Source organism: Anabrus simplex, chromosome 10 (genome assembly GCF_040414725.1).
Source record: "Anabrus simplex isolate iqAnaSimp1 chromosome 10, ASM4041472v1, whole genome shotgun sequence".
Lineage (NCBI taxonomy): Eukaryota > Metazoa > Arthropoda > Insecta > Orthoptera > Tettigoniidae > Anabrus > Anabrus simplex.
In genome coordinates, this window is record NC_090274.1 from 4,855,216 (window position 1) to 4,878,324 (window position 23,109).

At 40.7% G+C, this 23,109-nt stretch overlaps 1 protein-coding gene across 1 annotated transcript in view; it reads right to left on the reverse strand.

The window, feature by feature from the left end:
• The window catches only part of LOC136882330 (uncharacterized), a 213,823-nt gene extending 192,353 nt beyond the window's left edge, over nucleotides 1–21,470 (reverse strand). Inside the window, exons 1-4 of the mRNA XM_068229534.1 lie at nucleotides 21,458–21,470; nucleotides 12,080–12,190; nucleotides 5,582–5,748; nucleotides 1,707–1,868 (exon numbers count right to left, since the gene is read on the reverse strand). Coding sequence (XP_068085635.1) covers nucleotides 1,707–1,868; nucleotides 5,582–5,748; nucleotides 12,080–12,190; nucleotides 21,458–21,463 — 446 coding nt within the window. The 5' untranslated portion in view covers nucleotides 21,464–21,470. The remainder of the gene's footprint in view (nucleotides 1–1,706; nucleotides 1,869–5,581; nucleotides 5,749–12,079; nucleotides 12,191–21,457) is intronic.
• Nucleotides 21,471–23,109: the final 1,639 nt, after the last annotated feature.

The window sequence follows — 23,109 nt, forward strand, 5'->3', positions numbered from 1 at the left end:
CTCTATGCAACGGTTACTGTAAGTGTTCGATGATGATCAGATCAGTAAAGGCTTATGGCCTCCTCATTTGTCTGATATAAGCAGATGTGATTTTTGTCTGCGGGGAAATCTTAAAGGAAAAGTTTACAGGAATAATCCTCGAACTGCAGAAGAATTAAAAACTGAAATTAGGAACAATATGCGTTCTATCGGTGTCCATGAACTACAAAGTATGTTTCGAAATCTCATTACAAGATGTGAAGCTTGCATTGCAGCTGAAGATCACTTTCAGCATCGTCTGTAAATACCGGTGAGTTCAGTTTAATTTCCTAGTTGATTTATTTATTTATTTATTTATTTATTTGTTTATCCATTTACTTATTTGTCCAGAGCATCTATGTAGCCGGTGAGTTCAGTTTCGTTTAGTTTCTATAGGCATAATCATGCCGCTTCTTTGAGCCGACTATGCCTGCTTCTCATTGCGGGCACTGCGCTCGCTGTCTCCGCTTCCCAGCGTGCCTAATCCTCGGCACTCCACTCTGAAATTTTAAATTAATCACCCTGTATAGTTATAAGGGCATTCACTCACATTAGTGCTCATAGTTGTAGAAAAAGGCATACTTCTAATCTAATCAGCTGCATAACGAGGATTAAGAAAAGGATTGCAATTTTTAGGAATTAATAAAGAATATATTCTCATAGTTTAATATATTTTATTTACCTCAAATTTGTAGCTCATATCCCTGGGATGTTTTCCACAATGAGTTGCTTGCCGAAGGGCTAAAAGTACAGACTTTTCTGTACCGGTACTTCAGCTTCTGTTTCTCCCCATGACACCACACCAGGTCATTTTGTCTGTTCTCCATTTTTGATAGGCTTTATCATTTTGTCCATTACTATTATTATGAAAATACAAAAACAGGTTAATGTCAGGTGATAGAAGAGTTTGTGGTGTGGGTGATTATTGTTTTAGAAGCATGAACAAAAGAGCAAACATTTTCCCTCAACTCTAATCAGAAGAGGTCCAATACTTCAAACAATGAAGGTGTCGGCAAAATGAAGGGAAGAGCCACGAAGGGTGTGAACGTGGAAGGCCTCGCACATCTAATACCGTTGGGGTCGGAAGGGAAGAAGACTTGACCAAGGGAGGTCAACAGGAAGAAATTCCAGACTCAGCTAGGAGCCCCGTGGTTGCCACACAGGGGTTATGGAACAAAGGATCCCAAGGTCTATGAGGAAATGATGGTGAGAACAAGTTACACAAGACTTAAGGAAGAGACTGAACGACAGGCAGATATGGAGATCACTCTATCAAAATGGGCAAGGGGGAAGATGATTATGAATACTTCTGTTCATATTCACCAAAGCATTCCCTTAAGGTTTTGACTAGCATCTATGAATCATTTCAAATAATAATAATAATAATAATTTTGTGTGGCTATTTCTAGCCAGGCGCAGTCCTTGTAAGGCAGACCCTCCGATGATGGTGGGCGGCATCTGCGTGTTATTGTGGTGGAGGATGGTGTGAAGTGTGGTGTGTGAGTTGCAGGGATGCTGGGAACAGCACAAACACCCAGCCCCCAAGCCACTGGAATTAACCAATGAAGGTTAAAATCCCCGACCCAGCCAGGAATCGAACCCGGAACCCTCTGAACCGAAGGCCAGTACGCTTACCATTCAGCCAATGAGTCGGACATCAGGTCAAATGATTGAAATAATCTGCTTACGGGTAAAACTCTCTTCCCTCATGTTCTTTGTAGAACGCCATTGCATGCTGCTTGGTCATCTTGGCCATCCTCAAGTTAATGATCTGAAAGCCTTTCTTCACAACTATTTGTATGATCTTGTCCATATGTTCAACAGCATCAGGTTTTATCATTCCAAAGGTCCTACAAACAGAAGACAAGGGAAATTCAATTTTTAATATGGTACAAACTTCACAGCTCTTTTAAAATTGGCATACCAGAGAGGGGTTAAAAACAACACATCACTGTTACGGACCACGGGAAAGAAAAACTCTACCAAAGCTACTATTAAGCAAGTAGAAAAAGAAGGCATGAATCAACGGAAATATAGAAATAACACAGTGAGTACCATAATTTAAGCTGAACTGGACCGAGGTACCTCGAACTATTGAGAGTGTAAGGAAATTACAAGGAAAACCCTGAGTACACTAAACAAAATTACTAATGTTAAACATTACAGCACAATAGTTTAGAAAACAAAAACATACTGACTGCCTTACACTAAAAGAAATATTGTCAAGCGCCCTATTAAAATAAAATAAATCTACTTTAAGTCAGACATTCAGTGGTGATGAAAACACACATTTCATTATATTTTTTTCCTTACAATATTATTTGACTATTTCTTCTAATTTTGTTTCACCCTCTTGGGGGTCTCTGTGTTGTTCTTATCTTAGTGCCCACTATTTTTTCATTATTTCTGATCTTCATTTCCTCTCGTCTTCCGAGATAATAGCTTTGGCTTTTAATGTAGATTTATTTTGGAACGTTATATTTTTGTCTTTAGTTATTTCTTTAGCTGTTCCACCAAATAGTGAATTTTCTGTAACTTTCAATTCTACTGCGTCTTTTTCAGTTTCTTCAAACCAGTCGGGTTTTGTTTTGCGGTTACGGAAGAAGTCAAAGATTTGTTTGTTTAATCTACTAGAGTTCATTCTGAGAAGAAGACCGTAAAAATTTATCTTCTTTTTCGCATAGTGTCTGAGAGCTTATCAATTTTCTTTTAGAATGTTTCATTCTTGATATATATCGTCCTGAAATGCTGGTCCTATGATCTTTCTTAAAATTTTCCTTTCTTTTAGCTCGAGTTTCTTTATCTGGCCTTTGAAATTCATGTTTAGTGTTTCTGGTTTAACCTGTGTGCGGTCCCACATGAGGGAGCACGGCATTTGTCGTTTTACGCTAGTACTAAGATCCTAATTGTTTACTGACGCAATATGACATCTGGCGGCATTTTTTGGAACTTTTTCAGTTATTCTAGTGTCGCTGTACAAATCCTAGTTCTGTATGGTGGTGGTCTCTGACGGGAATGCGCTTGGCGCGCCATTCGCCTACAGGTTACAGCAGTGTTACGATTGCTGCTGATGCTGATAGTTGTTTGTGCTCTTCGTAGCTGTAAATATTTTTGGTTTTCGTAACTGTGAATATATTTTCGACAACTGATTGAGAAACACTTTACTGCAAGAAACAATGGAAGGAAATATGAATGCCCAATTGGAGGCTGGACACAAGATCCGTTATGAGGCCACTCCCACAAAGCGAACGAGAGAAGCGTAAACTTGTCAGGACAGAGGAGGAAAGAAACGAGCTACTTGTGAAGACGTTCTCTGCATACATCGTTGCTTTGAACAGCATCATACATTTAAAAAGTTTTGAAATGACGGTGTTTTCTCAATCTATACTGCATTTTCATGTGTCTCAAAGTTGTAATAAATAAATTTATTGTAATTCTATTTTTAAAAATTTCCTACTCCCCAAAGGTTGTTTACTGGTCAAACACGTACTCGGATGCGGCCGTCATTATTGCACACTTGTCAAAAGGTTTCATAATGTTTAGTTTTGGACCCCCATGAAAGGGAGTTCTTGTTGTATGTATCTTTTGTTAGTTGGAAGTTTAATTTTTCTGGATTCTATTGCTTTGCATTCCAACTAATCCATTCCCTGAGATTCTTACCATTTCCAAGTAGCAATTTCAAGCTACCGACTACAGAGCAGGTTCTCTTAGACTGTTTTCGACATAAGGCATGGCTGCTTCTAGTGGCAGGTTCAAGGTCAGACTCCCATCTGTCGTGTTGAGCGTTCACCTCGTATAAGGCAACTTCATTGTTTGTCCGTACTGAACTAAGATTACAATGGTTTATTAAAAGTTTTTGGACCCACCTTATTCAATACTTTACAATTTTGTTGTGTAGATATAATTACAACATATTATGTCTCATTCAGTACTAGTGTCATCATCAGCTGAACAGAGGTTTTTAGACAAATTGGCAAAGTTTATCTTGGAGACAGGTTCCCAGGACAAAATCAAGTATTTTGAACTCTCTGAGGCAATTCATGTTATATGTTGGATTTTATTGTTTATTTAAAAGACAAAACTGACCTTCAACGTCACGTTCAAACTTGGCCTACCGCTCAACGCAAAGAAAACAAAATATCTCACTACAGTTCTAAATTATTTGGATATCATCAAAATCAATGGCGTTTTAAACCTACCAGCAAGAAGGACTTTTAAATACCTGCTGCTGACGGAACCCTCAGTGCTGACATGTCTGTCTGCTTGAGCAATTTGACAGGATCTGTTGTCTGCCCAGTTGCTTGTATCGTACCGGATGCCCACCTTCATCATCAAAAGAAGTGGAACGATGACTGACCATCATGGAAACGAACAAGCTCAGGTGGACATGTGCTCTGACACTCCAGGACCATGTCACAAATGACGAAGTTCACCAGCAATATGGAGTGGCACCAATCGTTGAAAAGATTAGAGAACGTGATGTGCAAAAATATTTATATTTTTGTTGGCCTCTATGCATATGTTTTCACATTTGTTGTCTGGTGTTTTTCATACCTTTCAGTGTACCGCTATACTTGTTATTTTATAATCCCCAGATGAAAAGTTTTCATATTTGTTCTCTCGTGTTTTTCAGATCTTTTGTTTCATCTTTAGAAATGGTAGACAGGCCTATAGTTCTCACTGTACCCACAGATACATGACATATAATGCCCTCATGTCAGAAAAAATCGTATCTAGTGTTTCCATATCCCTGTTTCATAGTTTTTATTCATATATTCATTAATACATTTTCTTGCTTAACACATTCTTTTTCCTTGTCCTCTACAGAAATGCCTTCACGAGGTTTCACTGTATTGGCAATATTTAATGAACTAACAAGTACAATTGCACTACATTTCTTCAGCGTAGTCACTACTGATGACAGCAGCAGAGTGCCCTGCTGCGCCGAGTACACATGCCACATCAGAAACAGGTCTGGTGAGTTCGACAGTGGTCCAACACCTCCCAATGTCAATCTGATCTTGAGGAATGGACGGCCAACTTGTGCGGTGCAAAACCACAGTCTCATTCCGATGCCTTGGCGTTGTGCATTCTCGCCACAGGTTTCTCGTAATCCTCAATAACGTTCTGGTGAATTTTTGTTATGGGAAACCTCGATTTTAATCCATAAACGCTGAAAATATGCTTTACAGCGATGAAATCAGCACCCTTCACTTTAACGCCACACAGCAACAACACTCTCAACTGGATGCCCATCAAATGCTCTCTATACCTGACCACTCCCATATCCTGCAAGTGTCTGGACTACATTACCATTACTTTATATACAGCCCTCGTAGGGAAAAGAAAAAACCTGCTTTTCTTTCCTATTCTAGATATGACTAATACTAATTTTTAAATATTCTAACCAAAGTTTACAGACTAAACTCTTAATTATACAGGATGTGTCCGAATTCCTACTACACACTAGGAGGGGACCTGGTGGATAACATTTTGAACACTACTAACTACATTTTTCCCCAATGATGAACAACTCTATGAATCATTTAAGAGATTTTCTTACTTCTGTCTCTTTGTCATCAGTTCTTGTTTCGTATGGTTATCTGCATAGTCTACGATCTTCATGTGTCGAGAGAAGATCTGGACTGTGCTGCCAGGGTAGAGGTTATCCAAGTTGACACCATCACACAGTGTGCGCTTTAAGAAAATACGCTGGTTCTTCTGGTCAAACTGGAAAACACAGAAACATCTACAGTCTACACAGTACTAACTAGGTTGGATGAAAAGTACTGGCTGTATTGGTAGAGGAAATACCAGTTCTACCTTGAAGGTTCAGTAACAACAGATTAACATTGAATAAAAAAGACCATACAAATACATGGAATTCAATGCTTCAAACTGCCATGACAAAACTGCTAAAAATTAGAACATTACGTTAAAGGAAAATGTAATTGAAAAGGCGCCGACCACAAAATTTTTAGGCGTCTATATAGATGAAAAATGAATATGGGATTTACACATTTAAAAAATAGGAACATTTCAGAGTTCTGTTTGATTGCCTTAAGGATTCTGCCTACCGAGTTTGATAGCTGCAGTCGCTTAATTGCGGCCAGTATCCATGAACCCGAGGGGGTTTTCTTACCTGTTCCCCTATGGGGCGTGTCCCAGGTGGCGGATAGGGATGCCATCCGGACTTGCCTGGAGGGTCTGAGGGAAATAAAATACTCTCTCGCGGACCAAAAACAGGTATTGCCAGAAAACGTCTTGAGCCATTGTGATTATCACTAGCCCAAGTCAAGACTTTCTCAAATAAGACCAACACACATTGATTAAAAGATGATCGGAATGGGCCAGAAGACATGGCAAAGGGATTTTGTTACATGACAATGAGCCATATTGCACATCAAAACCAGTGAAAGACACCTCGAAATCGCTTGGATGGGACATACTTGTGTACCCGCCATACTCCTCCCGACCTGGCGCCATGTTTCACCTCTTCGCATCAATGGACCATGCGCCCGCAGAGCAGCACTTCAACAATTTTGAGGAAATTGGAAAATGGGTCGACGAATGGTTTGCCAGAAAAGACAAGCAGTTTTTCTGGAAAGTATTCATAACTTACCTGAAAGATGGGCTAATTTTGTAGAAGCCGATGGTCAATATTTTGTATAAACAAAAAATGAATTTCCTTTGATAATTACGTGTTTTCTTCACCACAAAACCCGACAAAATTGTATGCATACAAACGGTATGTAACTATGCAGTCTATGGAAAGCGAATGAATGAATACCACACTTATCAATGGCATTGTACACCACCGGCGCGTGCCTCTCTGGCGACCGCCCAAGGGCTTCTTTGGTTCTCATATTGTTTCCAAAGAAGGGGTTCTTTCATAGTAAAGAGGTCATTATTGCATGAACTGAATACAGTGACATTACCACTGTGACACTACATACTGATGATGTGCAATTATTAGTAAAATCTCCAACTAACACTTTTTCAGTTGTATTTTCATATTAGTCAGTTGGTCTTGAGAAAGTGGTGACATTTACAGTTCATTTTTATCAGTCCTTACTTCAGAAAAGGTAATTTGTATTTTAAGCTGTCATCTGTAATTCAGAAAACGTACCTTGTTTAACAACTCATTTCAATTATTTAGGTTTGCAACATGTTCCATCCTTGAGCTACAGTTCATCATGCTGCAGCCTTAACGGGAGGGAAATGTGCCTTTTGGATGCTAAAATTCAGTCAAGAATTCTTCTGAAATACAATCAATGTTTTCTAAAATTAACATTATTAATATGAAATACAACTGATGTTTTCTCAAATAAAAGTTTAAAATGGCAAATACGGTAAATGATGATTTCTGAGATTAGTTTCTTCATCTTTTGAAATACATCTGGAAAGGGTGTAGACTGCCCATGGTGATGGTGGATCTTGAGTTGCAGCTCGTTCTCCTCCAGGCTGCACTCCTATGAGTGGGATGTGTATCTACACAAAGAGTGAAGAGTAGGGGCGAGAGAGCTGAACTTTTTAGGTGATGTTAAAGCTTTCAACGTTACCACACAGACACTGGCAGTGAACTGGGTCGTTTTTCTCAATTTTAATACATTATTATACAACAGCCAAACATAGTACATACCTGATTTTTGTGTCATATTATGAAGGTGTCAGCCATCTAAAACAAAGATGTTAATCAGGAAGTAATACCTAATGTAATTTAAATATACTAGTCTTATGAAAAACATTTTCTTTAAATGTACAGGAAAAAGACTTTTATGTTCAAGTTATACCAATAAGCCTGCTCAAACAATAAAAGTGAATCATTTTATGTGGCTACTTAAGCCACAAATACACATAATTACGTTTGAAATACAAAACTGACCTATTTAGGAATAGTTTGTTTTGGTACAGTAAACCTGAAAACATTCGGCTAAGCACAGTCCAACCTTGAACCTTCATCTACTTTCTTTTAGCAGTACAGGTGAACCATCAGGCCGCATCTCTTTGTCTAAACAAAAAATAAATCAAAATTTCTGGAGAGGAGAAGTATTTCTATCGTTTGTATTCAGAGAAAAATAATGCAAATTAAAAGCTGCATTTGAAGGCGACGTAACAAATAAAAATCTTGCCCGACCTATCACTTCATATGCTATCTGGTTCATAAACAGTTTTCATCACTGTCATGTATCTCTGAAACCGCTCCTCCCAATGAAATATCCAATATATCACTATCATTGAGCCGACGAGAGGATAAGTTTGTACAATAACAGAGTTGACGGTACAACAGATTTGGCGTGCTCATCTCTCAGTAGATTGAGTGCTTCATTTGAGATCATGGCAAGGAGAAACTACCCTTGAACTTCCTGATAACTGCTACATTCCAGTGGACTACTATCTCCAAGCAAAGGACGGGAACCATATGGGATACGTACAGCTGCATAGTGTTGAAAGTGTTAAAAGGTGGCAAGAGCCCAGCCAGAATCAAATCAGACTTGTGACGTTACAGAACAGAAGTTAGACGGATCCATCCTACATACACGTCTGCAACTCTGTGACTACTAAGTGCTTGCCACTGTGTAGGACCCGATTGAAAGTTTTTTCCACATCTAAATGCTAAATCCTTTCTCACTGCATCTCCCGAATTCGAGCTCAGAGCTAAGCAAGCCAAACCGCGTGGCCGACTCACATTACTGGTACTAGAATCTACAGGCTCTGTTCCTAACATTCTCCACTCAAAACAGTTACCACCTCGCCACACCTCCAGAGTTTTCTCTGTTTTGGTTCGTACGACGTGGTCAACACTATAGAACCTGAACTGTCGTTGCTGTTGTATGAGCAATCAGTCCATAGGCTGGTTTGATGCAGTTCTCCACACCACCCTGGCCTGTGCTAACTTTTTCATTTCTACGTAACTACTACATCCTACATCTACTCCAATCTGCTTGGTCTATCCCTACCGTTCTTACCGCCTACACTTCCCTCAAAAACCAACTGAACAAGTCCTGTGTCCTACCACTCTCTCTATCTCTTCTTCTCGTCAAATTTAGCCAAATTGATCTTCTCTCAGAATTCGATTCAGGATCTCTTCATTCATGGATCCATCTCATCTTCAGCATTGTTCCATAACACCACAGTCAAAAGCCTCTATCTGAGCCATGCAATACCACACTAGAGACGAAAGTCTTCAAAAACATCAGAAGAAGAAGCAGCAGCATACTTCTAGCTAAGATACACTATCTTGACATCTACCTGAAGTCTTCCAACAGATATACTGTCCAGCGGTAGACATTAATATGACCTCGGCCCTTTGAACTCTGTGGGGGAGATTGTCCACCAAAGGTTGGAACATCTCCATGGGAATAGCAGATCATTCTTCCCGCATTGATGCGGTGTCTGAAGCGGTTGCTGTTCCAGTTCATCCCAAGAGATGGCCATATCATATCATCATACCATCCACAAACTAGTCATGAATATGACAGGGAATATTATCACATACTTCAGCCTCTAACGAGCTCTGTGATATTACATGAGGACAAAGTCCACTCCACTGTCACATCGCAGCCACTAAAGGGCACTGTACAGTCTGGCATATATCAATCACCTCTAAACCCTCCAATCTAACTGACACATCGTGCAGCACGATTCACCACTCAAAATCACACATCTCCGGCCATTCACCGAACAATGGCGGTGGCGGTCCTTACACCACTGAATGTTCACTTTGTGGGAGGAGTCTGAGCCTTGAACACCAGGTTCTTGTATTCCCCGGCACACATTCATGGTCCTATCTGCACAATTAGCGACACTGTAGAATTCACACGAGATGGTACCACATGATGTTCAACGATTTTCCCATACCACCCTTATTTTCCCTGCTGGCTTTGTGCTGAACTGACACAGGCAGACAATTTATCTTCTTATCTCATTTCCTTTAATCCCGGAACATAGGGCCTCGATGATATTTCTCCAGCTTGTTCTATCTGTTGCCAATGCTTTCACCTCCCTCCATGTCTTGTTAACTACAGCAATCTCCCTGTCTGTGGTTCTCTTCCAGGTAATCCTTGGTCTGCCTTGTGATACTTTCTGGTGGTCCTCTCAGGGTGTGCCCACAGACAATTTAAGAATCTTATAATTGTTGCGTATTGACTTTGAAGTACAGAAATATGCAAATTAAAACTCCACCTTACTCAATACATAAATGTTACTTAGCAACACAATTAGTGATACATGTTTCGGCTCTTTTGCACCTTCTTCAGTTTTGAAAAGAATCTAGAGAAAACACCACATTAAAAGTCTATAAAAAAGATTTGATCTTGAAGGGTCATGCTGTGTCTTATCGTAAGAAACAAAACACAAATAAGAATATCGTCGCTGCTGGGACAAAACCTCCTATGTGAAATATTTTAGCTTAGAACTCTGGCCGGTAAGGTTCTGTCATCTAAGGTGCAATATTGTGTGAATATGATCAAGGCATTCTCGCTCTTCATAATGTATGTGCTGCGGGTCAGTATATCTCCAAACATATTATCACATAGGAGGTTTTATCCCGGCAACGACGATATACTAGTGGAAAGGCTAGATGACTTGATACCTGTGCGTACACTGATGTTTCCTAGTACCAGCATGTAAATTATTAGGAAACTTCTTTGATCTGTTGAGTATATTTAGAAGGTGGGGAAGGCCAGAGAAACAAACAGTAAATAGCACAGAATAGCATTCTTCCATGATCTGATGAAGTGTATGTTCTCTGACTTGACAGGTAGTAATCAAACATGGCTGCCTGGACTGACATTACCAAGGATGAAAATCACATAGGATCAGAATATTAATGTAAGTGTTGGTCGCTTAGCAACCACTAAGTACAGAATGTGATATTCCTTTCAAGACTGAAGTAGACCCCAAAAAGACTGAAACATGTACCACTAATAAAATTGTGTTTCTAATTAATATTTGGGTATTGACTATCGTGGACTTTTCATTTAAATATTTTTGTACAGACAGACGGACAGGTCTTACAGCAATGATTGGATACAACAGGACTGGGAGGAAAGGAACCACAGGTACAACCATAGACCTTGCCTGGTGTGAAAATGGAGAAACAAATATCGCAAACCATCTGCAGGGCTGCCAAGAGTGGGGTTTGAACCAACCTACTCCTGGACACAATTTCAATGCTACACGACACAAACCATGATGGTTCCTTCTGGTTAACACACGTGGGTTACCTTGCCATGGTTTTGTTGTGGCTGTATCCTCCTGTCCCCAGGTCACAATCGCGACTGGCTGATACTGTTGTGACGACCAACAACCAATCCACTAAGCTCCCATGCCCCCTCCACTCTGTAGTATCTTGTAGCACTAAACAACACGGAACCCTCACAGCAGCAGCGCTCTATCAGATGGTGTACATTATGATGCTGTTTGTAGTTTAAAGCGACCTAACAGCTAGGTCATTGGCCTCTAATGGTACAAGGTGCAACAAAATGAAAGGATAATTAAAACTTCAAAATGTATCCACTGATTAAAATCTAAAACGAATGATGAAAAATGACCATGAATCCAAAACAATGAGTGGATCCCATTCACAATGCCTCATTCTCTGAGATGATGGTTGTCCAGAGGGGTCCAACCCCCAATAATATCACAGGCAATGCAGACCCTCTCACATAGTGCTACTACTCATAGGTAACGCAGAGCCGTTATGAATACAGTGTGGCACACGGCAGCTCCCCCACCTCGGTGGAATGTATATGATAGGCATAGTGTTCCTCACTTAATTCTAATTCTAGGTAATCTCACGGTTCCAGTTCCATCATGGCTTGGTTGCCCCTTTTAGTTGCCTCTTATGACAGGCAGGAGATACAAGTGCATTCTTCGTCTGCGTTCGCCACCCACAGGGGGTTAGAAAAGGACCCAGCACTTTGAAAAATGAAGTAGTGTGCATAAGTATAAATAAACTGGAAAATGAAAATCAGGAAAACCACTAAAAATGCATAGTGCAAGGTGAACGTGGAGACAGAGCAGACCTACTTGGAGAAGTTAGTGTTGCTGAACTTACAAGCTCGACGGTATCATCGAGTGTGAAGAAGTACAAGATGTAATCACGAGTGAGGGATGCCTCTGCATCGTACCATTCAACGAGGAAAGAATAACGATCGCTGTGATGTCCCTGTAAGCAGACAATAAAGAATTATAACATTAGATTGCCCTTCACATTTCTATCTCACTACACCCAGATATAATTCCTCCTCCACTCTTCCCACATGCTGGTTTGGCCCTGTTTCACGGCCGGATGCCCTTCCTGACTTCAACCTTATGTGGAGGGATATATTCACATTGTGTGTTGTTTGAATATGAAGAGCAGCATACTGGGACAAACACAAGCACCAAGATCTAACCGGAACACAACCCGGGATCCTCTGAACAATAAATATAACAACGGTTTCATTCTCAGCTGTCTCATGGACTGGGTGTTTCAGTCTCAACACATTCCTCTTCACAGACCAGCACAGAAACTGAAAACAGTGAATACGTCCCTCCAAATAGGGTTTGCATAAGGAAGGGTATCCGGTCATGTAACTGGGCCAAATCCACATTGAATGCCGACCACAATAAATTGGCAAAAATAGGCAGGAAGAAAAAGACATTTAAAATGGTTAGCCCCTTTGTTAATTCTAGAAAAAAACATTTATACAAACAAGATCATCCCCAATACAACCCACAAAACAAGTAAATAAAATAATTTTGATTACTATTGTGGTAATGTCAAAGGACTATTAACCTGCGGTTACTTGCATCGTGAGCACGGCGCTCCCCTCCGTAGCATATTGCTCTTTGTTAGAATTTTACAAGACCTCTACTTGTGAAGCTCCCTATACTTTTCAAACGGATTGTTAGGAAGAGGATGTGTCAGTCATTTCCATTATCTTTGAAAATCAACAACCTCAATCTATTATTAGGCGCGACAGTCCATGTTTGGTGAACTGTGGGCTCAGCAGTCAGTAACAGTGCGCACATTTTAATAACTCAAGGTTTGTCTTCTGCTTGTGTTTCATGTGACTGTTGTTAGTGAATTTATACAAGTTACAATGGCATCCACTGATCAGATAAATTTGTGTTTGGGTGACTTGAACAACGAAACTGATCATAACTCTGAAACACTGTGTCTTAAAGTTCTGAGGAAGAAGAGGCTCTTTCGTTGATTCAGGGCTGTATTCCATTCGTTTTAAGAAAGGATGGAATTACCAACTGAGGCCTCCATAGTCCCGCTACAAATGTTCTGGACCCGTAAACAAAATTTGCAAAGTGTACCAGGAAAGATGCTGAAAGCAACAGAAGTGATGACTGACAGTAAAATTATTGTTTCCTATTGTGCAGGATTATATGTTTGCATTTAGTTCGTACTAAGCATACTCCTCCTATCTTAAATTTGTTTAAATTTAAGCATTCGTGCTCTAAATAAATTGAATGTTTACCCCATAGTCCTGATTCTCGATACTGGTCCGGGAATAAGGAGAGCTTGTTTTATGGCCAGAAGCCAACCACTGTTGAGTCACGGTGAAGGAATAGGCTGTGACTGTCCCTGTATGTGCCCGGATGCTTAAACAAGAAAACCATTCTCAGGACAGCCGACGGGGGAGGTGTTCGAATGCACTCTGCTCGGCTGTGTTCCTAAATAAATAACTATCTCAAATGGGCGCATTAAAAATACCTCAATCTTTATATGGGCACATTATGACCTTTGCGCGCACCAGCGAGTAATGCCAGGTTTTAACATCTTGACAAATACACAAACTGGCTACTGAGAAGGGCCATCTGAATAACTACTGCTGTAAATTTCACCAGATGCTTCGGTACCACAATTTCGACCCACGATAATTCTTTAAGATGATGTTAACCCCTATAACCAATCTGCCTACTCTTCTTCTTGTTCTCTGTCTCACCGGGGTCACTGTACTGAACGTGAGCTGTCACTTTCCATGATCTTCCGCACCATCTGCTGCCATTCCGACTCTCACTGCGTCTGTCCATCATTTCATTTCTTGGTCAGTGCCGTGGAGGACAGATGTCTAGTGCAGTTTTAACAGCAGAACTGTTGCCACTCTGGAGTTCATGACCGTACCATCTTCTCACTTTTTGTCCCATATGGCGCCTACACCAAAATTTTCTTTGATCTATCTCTTCCTTATGTGGCCAAGTTAAGTATGACCTGGTGACCATCGTAGCATCCTCATTTCTGTTCCTGTTTTCCACTAATGGACCAACAGTGGTGGTGATTACTGTTTTAAGAGAAGTACACAGCATTTTACTGTCATACTCAATCCATATTCATGAGAGCAGTCTTCCCATGCCTAGACTAATCGTTCGATAGTATATGTTGACTCCGAAGTCGTCGTCGTGTCGCCAGTGCACAAAATCTTTGCATTCTTCTCTGGCACTATTTTTTGTTCATCATGGAAGCCTCTCGAGCTGTCGATCACTGATCTATATTTTGTTCGGTTTAGGATGTCTGCCAGACTACTCAGGATCCTTTCTTACCTCCCTGAACCATTGTCACGTCTACTGTCAGATGTCCACAAAATTTGACTCAAGCAATCTCTCACTTTCTTGGTATATTTCTCACCAGACTTACAATACAATAAAACTAATTTATACAAAGCCTTGAAGAGACTTGAAAGAAAATTAACTTATGGTAAAAGACTAGTACAATGTTGGTTTTAAACCTATGCTATCAGTGAGAACTTTACATTTAGTGAAAGTATTTGCGATAGTGACATTGGAAGACTACCATTATAAGCAAAATGAATAAAGCAACATTTTGTTATAGACAAGTGATAAAATTACTATAAAATGATCTTGACCGACTAGCGCTTAGGACTAGATAATAATAAGAATCACAATCAAAATCATATTTTTTAAAACATAATGTTGAATAAAATTATGTTGAAAGATGGTCAAGTGACCTGTAAATCAGGTGCCTGAATTTATTTCAAGGTTAAACCCATGGCTGATGATGCCTATATGTAAGGCGAAACATGTACCATTTTAATTAACATGTCAATGTAATTAAACAAAGACAAGATTTATTGTATTGATTAGGTGGCCAAATTAATAAAATAACTTATTGTTATTATTTCAATTCTACCAGTATGTCGAACATTGTAATATATATATTTATTTGTATAAACATGTGCACAATCATATCTACTGCAAATTCTATGGTTAATGAAAATGAAAATCCACAGCCTGTTTCCAGTCATACGACCGGGTCAGGGATGGAATGAATGAACCCCCATCTGGCGGCGAGGATAGGAGTTCTGCCGGCTGCCGAAGCCTGTCGCACTCCTCTGCGGAAATGATTAATGACTGACAGATGAGATGGAATGCTATTGGAGAGTGTTGCTGGAATGAAAGAGGACAGGGAAAACCGGAGTACCCGGAGAAAACCCTGTCCTGCCTCAGCTTTGTCCATCACAAATCTCACATGGAGTGACCAGGAATTGAAACACGGAACCCAGTGGTGAGAGGCCGGCGTGCTGTCAAGGGGGCTCTTCTATGGTTAATGACAGAATACAAATAGATAGACAGACCAAATCTGTTTGCTGGTTCTCAGGATTCCTGCAGCACACGTCTGGCCATACCTACAGCTTTGTGTTTAGACCGGCTGTACGTTAAGCTGCGTTCTCCTCTAGCTTCCAATATGGACAATATGGGACACAATCTCAAGGAACATTTATGTCTCCACAAATACAATGCCAGAAACAAACAACTGCTATTTCCAGTTATACTACAGAAGGGTTGACCTTTGAAGAGTGCTTTTCATTTGCAAAGGACTCTTCATGATCATGCATGATGAATACAGCATTTCAGTACAAACTTATTTCGCATGTAATACAGGAGTTTGGGAGCCACCATGCTCAAGTATCAACGTAATACTCGTCTGGACTGGGGAAGCGGCTGGTTACTTTACTGATGGGGAACCTGCAATACCCGCAGATGTTAGAAATGGTAAGCAATGGGAGGGCAAACGCTCAAGGTCAAGGTGGCAGATTCGGTGAAGAATTTCTTTGTAATATAATACGTAGTACAGTCATTAAGTTCTGAGACTGAGCAAATGATGGGGCTGTGGTGCACTATAGTGCATAGGTGGCACCGTGGTATGGTACCACATCAGTTATTCTCTCGTCCCTGCAAGAGACAGTTGAGTGCATGCAATGGAAGCAGATGTACGTTCATTGTTGTGACGGTGATTTGAATGCACCAGTCGGACCTTGACTTGTCACAGTTTGAGCAATGGGCAAACATCAAGTTCTGCCAGAAATTAGGCAAAACTGCTGCCGAAACGTTTGAAATGATGCAGCAGATTTATGGTGAGGATGCATTGGGTCCCAGTATTGAGTTTAGGTGGCACCAACATTTTGTGCAAAGGCAGGACAGTTTGGAAGATGATGTGCATACTGGTCGGGCACAAACAGTTCGAACGGAACGCAAGATCCAATAAGTTGCAACATTGGTGCGTGCAAACCGCTCCCAATCGGTAGAAAATCTCGCAGCAGCAATAGGACTCAGCCATGGTACTTGACAGATGACCTCAACATGTCTCGTATTACCCAGCACAGTGTGCCACGAATGCTCTCGCAAGACCAACGTGATGATCGCATGACAATGTGTGGTGACCTCATCAGTAGTGCTGACGATGATCCGACATGGTGTTTCCTTTCAGCGGTACTTGCAGCAGCTATACCAATGTTTGCAAATGTGCATAACGGCCAGCGGTGACTATTTTGAGTGTGGACGTGGTTCTGTGTAGGTGTACGCCGTGTAACGGGCATCGTGTGGGTGCCTATCCTCCAGGCGTCAAGTCTCAGAACTTAATGACTGCACTACGTAGAATAGAAAGGAATATAGACAAGTGATGCATGTTTTGAAATGCAGAGGTGACGAGATAAGAGTGTTTTCACACTTCATAGTTTTGCTTAGGTTCAGAGATAGCCTTATTAGTTAAGTCAAAAAATTAGCACCTTTATATATGGAAGAGACCTATATTCAAGCACGGGATGATAAAAAAGGACAGAGGATGTACATGTAAATATCTCAAGAGCAGAGGTACAAGAGAATGAAGCAATACAAACCAAGCATGCATTAAGGCACACACATAGATCCCAAGACAGATGACTTACAAGTCAGAAAGATTATCAAGCATTCACAAACCACCTAGAAAAGAGTGAAAGATAAAAAAAGAACCTGCTGTCAACATTAAATGTTACATAGCCAGGTATATCCAACCAAAACTTAGAAAGATCAGTTTTTGAATTATGACCAATTAAAATTATGTAAAACATAAAATTAATTCTTTTAGAAGTGGTAATACAAGGAAAAGGAAAATGTAATATTTATCTGTGTATCAACTAAAAACTAATTTTAAGAAAATCAAACAATTTAATCCACCAGTAACTTTCAATTACAGGTTGATGACCTAGCTGCAATTGTGAACTAGACATGAGACTTTTAGGCCCGTCAGAAGCAACAGGTACGATCTCCACTTGAGGGCCATGATCATTAAGCACCAACACCTGGTTCAAGTCCTGTGGGTCGAAAGAATTTTCACCATCAGAATGTTGGTCGGTATACAATCTCTAACCACTAGTTTACTTGCCAAAAGCCTCAATTCAATTCCAAACCTCTCCGCAGGGTTCATATGGAGTGAGGGAATGCGACGCTGATGACCATCAGATGGGGACGTTAACATTTGAGCAGACCCCTTGGTGTTATCTGACAGAAGTAGGCTATGTGCCGACACTTGGTTTCACCCTATCCCTACCTCAAAATCGTCATCCCACATCCCAACGTGCAGGTCGCCCATGGGGTGATCAATATTTCATTGATATTAATTATAACTACTTTTTGTTTTCTGTCGCACCAACTCAGACAGTCTTATGACGACAACAGGGTAGGAATGGAGAGGAATTAAGGTATAGTTACAGCATTCACTTGATATAAAAATGGGAAACCACGGAGACTAGGTGATCAATGTCCGGTAGATTTTGGACTTCAGTTGAAATGGCATTTTACTGTTACTCAAGACCTATGTGACTTCTTTTCTTCGTAGCTAGCTTGTGTTAACTTTCACCCTCACATCACAAGCAATACTGCAGTCACTCTGAATAAGGCATCCCATGTAATGGAAGCGCTTTTGCTATGTTCAGACAGAGACCAAACATGCCGAGATGATCGCACCACTTGCAGCTCTTCATTGGTGGTAACAGTGAGCACAACATTGTCTGCATAAAGTCTATGATCTATGGTAGCCAAATTTCCCACGATACAATCGATGAGTGACCAGTGTTAGGAAAAACAAAAAAGTTGAAGTTTTGAATAGTACTAGGGGCTACAAATATAAACTGGAATTTAAAATTAAAGGCTCTGGTAGTGAACGGAAATGGATGATAGGATGTCGGAGTAGCGATCTTGATGCGCCACACATTACAGAGTGACTGCTTGCTTCAGCACACCATGAGCAGGAAAGAGGTACACACATCCGTTGCGCACCGCATCATCAAGTTTCTGGTGAAAGAAGGCAGCAAAGCTTCGGAAATTTTGAGAAGGCTCCATGCACAGTTTGGGGACGCAACTCTTTCAAAGACCCAAGTGTACAAATGGCACAAACAATTTTTGGCAGGACGGGAAGAAGTGGAAAACATGCCCCACTAAAGACAACACGGACAACCATCAATGCAGATCACATTTGTGTTGTACGTGACCTTTTTGAAGGAGATCGGCCCATAAACATTTCAGAAATTGCTTCACTCGTAAGAATAAGCTTTGGAAGCATTCAAGCCATCATCAATGATGAACTCGACCTTCGGAAATTGTCTGCCTTGTGGATTCCTCGTCTCCTTACCCTTCATTGGGGTAATCACATAAATATGATTGTTAATAAAGGGTACAGATCTCTGCACATGGTTATGAGGGTGTTTAGGGGTTGCAGTAAGGATGTAAAGGAGAGGGCATAATAAGTCTCTGGTAAGACCCCAACTAGAGTATGGTTCCAGTGTATGGGACCCTCACCATGATTACTTGATTCAAGAACTGGAAAAAATTCAAAGAAAAGCAGCTCGATTTGTTCTGGGTGATTTCCGACAAAAGAGTAGCGTTACAAAAACGTTGCAAAGTTTGGGCTGGGAAGACATGGGAGAAAGAAGACGAGCTGCTCGATTAAGTAGTATGTGATATAGATGTTGATTCCCATAGGGAACTTAAAATATTTGTCCTGAATGAGTAAATTTACAATACCAATATAATGGTCTGTTATTGGACATTATAAATTTTCCAACTAACTCATTCTTGGTTGCCTGCGTTTCGCCCCCGTGTGCTAAGTTGGTTCAGAAATGAAACTGGACTAACATAGTAAAGTTTTTTTATTTTTTATTTTTTTATTTTTTGCATAGTAAAGTTTTTTATTTCTTATTTTTTGCAATTTGCTTTATGTTGCACCGACACAGATAGGTTTTATGGCAACGATGGGATAGGAAAGGGCTAGGAGTGGCAAGGAAGCGGCTACTGACGGTGGGATTTGAACCCACTATCTCCCGAATGCAAGCTCCCACTTGCGCACCCCTAACTGCATGGCCAACACGCTCGATCGACGAAAAAAAATCAATGTGATTTAAACTAAATAAAACCATGAACTGACTATGCAGGGCCATCAAGTAAGGTTCCTCCTTTCCTTTCCTGGTGCCTTTTCCATCTGTCAAGCGACTAAGTGAACCACTTCCTATAATGCTGTGATAGTGAAGGTTATTTATATTTTTTTTTAAAGCAGACTCTTGGAGGGGCATGCCAATCCAACTGATGAGCCCAAATGGCATGTCTGGGCGAAACTCTGCAAACGCAAATGGCCTAACCACCCAAAAGCTGGTCCTATTCCCAAGATTTTAACATCTACGGCTGTAATAATAATAATTTAGTGTGGCTATTTCTAGCCGAGTGCAGCCCTTGTAAGGCAGACCCTCCGATGAGGGTGGGCGGCATCTGCCATTTGTATGTAACTGTGTGTTATTGTGGTGGAGGATAGTGTTTTGTGTGGTGTGTGAATTGCAGGGATGTTGAGGACAGCACAAACACCCAGCCCCCGGGCCATTGGAATTAACCAATTAAGGTTAAAATCCCCGACCCGGCCGGGAATAGAACCCGGGACCCTCTGATCCGAAGGCCAGTACGCTGACCATTCAGCCAACGAGTCGGGCATCTATGGCTGTGAAAGCCATTTTTAGAATTGTATCTCCATGGGGAGTACATATTTTTGAAAATAGAGAATTCACTGCTCCTTTAGCGGGTTAGCAATCCCTATTTGCTAACACAGTGGAACTATGCAGTATGACTACCACTGCTAAGCAGAGTCTTGGAGGAGCGCGCCAATCCAACCAATGAACCCAAATAGCACGTCAGGGTGAAACTGAAAACGCACATAGCCTAACCACCTAAGAGCTGGTTCTATTCCCGAGATTTTAAGTTATTTATATTCCTTGTCTGCTGTAGCTAGCATTTCTTTTGGAAGATTTCTTTATGTATTCTGGGGCTCCTTCCCACTCACTACAAGGATAATACCCACTCTGACTGCCTTCCTTCGAGGAGTCCACACTCCTTCATTCCAGCTACCTATAGCTTGTGCTGGGAGTATCATCACGTGCTGGCAGTCCCAATAGCACTCTGTGCCATAAGATGCCTGGGTGGAAGAGTGGGACAGTGTGCGATATAACAATAAAAAAACTAGTAAGTGCAGATAGGTGAATTTCCTTAGAAGTCACTAACATAAACGTGTCATATTCTTTGCAATAGCTAACCTGGCATCGGGACTTTACACTGAAGCAGGAAATGGTAATATTTGCTTCAAAAATTACACAGGGTAAGCATTCAGAAATTAGGCCTACAACAAACGTATTACGGTAAGGCTACTACACGAGGATGATTCGAAGGACGTTATATAACCCATGGATGAGAGCATGACCCAAGCAGGAAATTGTAGATAAGCATCTCCCACTGCAGATTAGCGGATGAAGAATACGAGACAGAGAAGAAAGAAGCACCTCAATAGCGGATGAAGAACACGAGACAGAGAAAAAAGAAGCACCTCAACCACAACGCCGCAAGCGATAATACTGAGAAAGCTCTCTAACCTGATGATAAACCACGATAGAAACCACAAGGATTGCGATGCCTACGATAAATGACAGCCTTCCGGTGAACTGCGACAAGAAAAAGTAAAATTTCACCCTTAACCAAGAATATTTTTCAAGAGCCGTGAATTCAAATTTCGCAATGCATAAATTAACTTACCATTTTAATGATAACCAATAACTTTACGATATGTCATTGAAGTAAAACCAATATTAAAAAAAAAAAAAATCTTAGTTCTAATGACATTTCACAGACTCACGTGCATCTTTGGAAACACGAACACAAACAAACCAAAGAGTAAGTACAAAAACTACTTTCAAAACACCGCCGTCTCGATCCTCCTATACTGCCTGCTCTATGCGAGCCTTTTTGCGACTAAGCTGCGACAACAATTCTCCGCTAGATGGCAGACATAGACGCACAATGTTCTCAACTTATTCTAATGACGACAACCTACAAAACACTATGCAGTCTGGTCATATGTTCACTGAAGCTCGTAAATTACATCTGTAATTTTAAATATCGGCTATATTACCTGTATGAAGTCGCAGTTGGCCTCTTCATGCAAAATTTAAAGATTTGCCTGGACGAAGGCTTGGCGTGGTACCGTACTTTTTGTGTTCTTGCCAAATATCAAATAACAGAGGTCTTACGAACTTGGTTAGGATAATATCACTAACAGTTTGCTGATGTTCTTTGACTTCACACTGTAACAAAACACATTCTGAATTTTTTTTTTTTTTTTTTTTTTTTTTTTGCTATTTGTTTTACGTCGCACCGACACAGATAGGTCCTATCTTACTTTGGAACCTAATTCCTTCCCTCACAAATCACAACTTCATTCGCAAGATGGAAATGTCGCTGAAAGAAAGCACTACCCCAGAGAAATCCACCATTGCACTATACAATGCAACGGGACCTAGGATTCTGGGGAGTCCCAACATCAGCGAAAAAGACGAGTCGGAGCGTCTTGAATCACCTTCTAAACTCAAATTCAAGAAGAACTATTTCATTGGAACAGTAAACGTCAACTCACTTACCAGAGTCGGAAAACAAAAAGAACTAGAAAAGCTTTTGGAAAAAAATCAAATCCAGATCCTAGCTGTACAAGATACAAGATTCCTGGAAGAAAACATCATATATGTCAACTAACACAGAATATTCAAAGGAAAGCCGGCGATTAGAACATCCACCAACATGCCTCTGCTCGGAACCTGCTTCTACGTAAACAAGAAGGTAGTAAATAATGTCACAGACCTCACATCAAAATCTGAAAGATTGTCTCTACTAACTATTAAATCCAAGAATAAGAGGTACACTCTCATCAACTGTCACGCCCCGATCAACGAAGACAACAAGAAGAACCCACAGAAAGTTGATGACTTCTGGGATCTTCTGGAAACTGAAATCACCCGGATACCCAAGAGCAACTTAAAAATCCTGCTGGGAGACTTCAACGCACAGATTGGGAAGGAACGAAAGTACAGAGACATCGTAGGGAAATACCCAGCACATAAGATGACAAACATGAATGGGGAAAGGCGCATCGGACTCTGCTAAGCTTTTCAGTTGAAACATATGTCAACACACTTCAAGAAACTTCCGAGAAAATCAAAGACATGGGTATCTCCGAATCCCGAACTAGGGGAATTACAATTGGATCACGTAGCAATAACAAGGAAAAACTCAAAGGAGGTGATGAACGTCAAAGTGATTAGGAACTGTGAATTCGATTCAGACCACTATCTCTCCAAATTTAAAATCCGTTTCCTCCCAATAGGACAAAAGAGAGACCCACCTAAAATAATGAGATACAACACAAACAAAATTAACATCACTGAAAACATCATTAGAAATTTCAGGGACGAAATCCGGACCAGCAGAAAGGGGAACTGGCAAGAACTATGCACA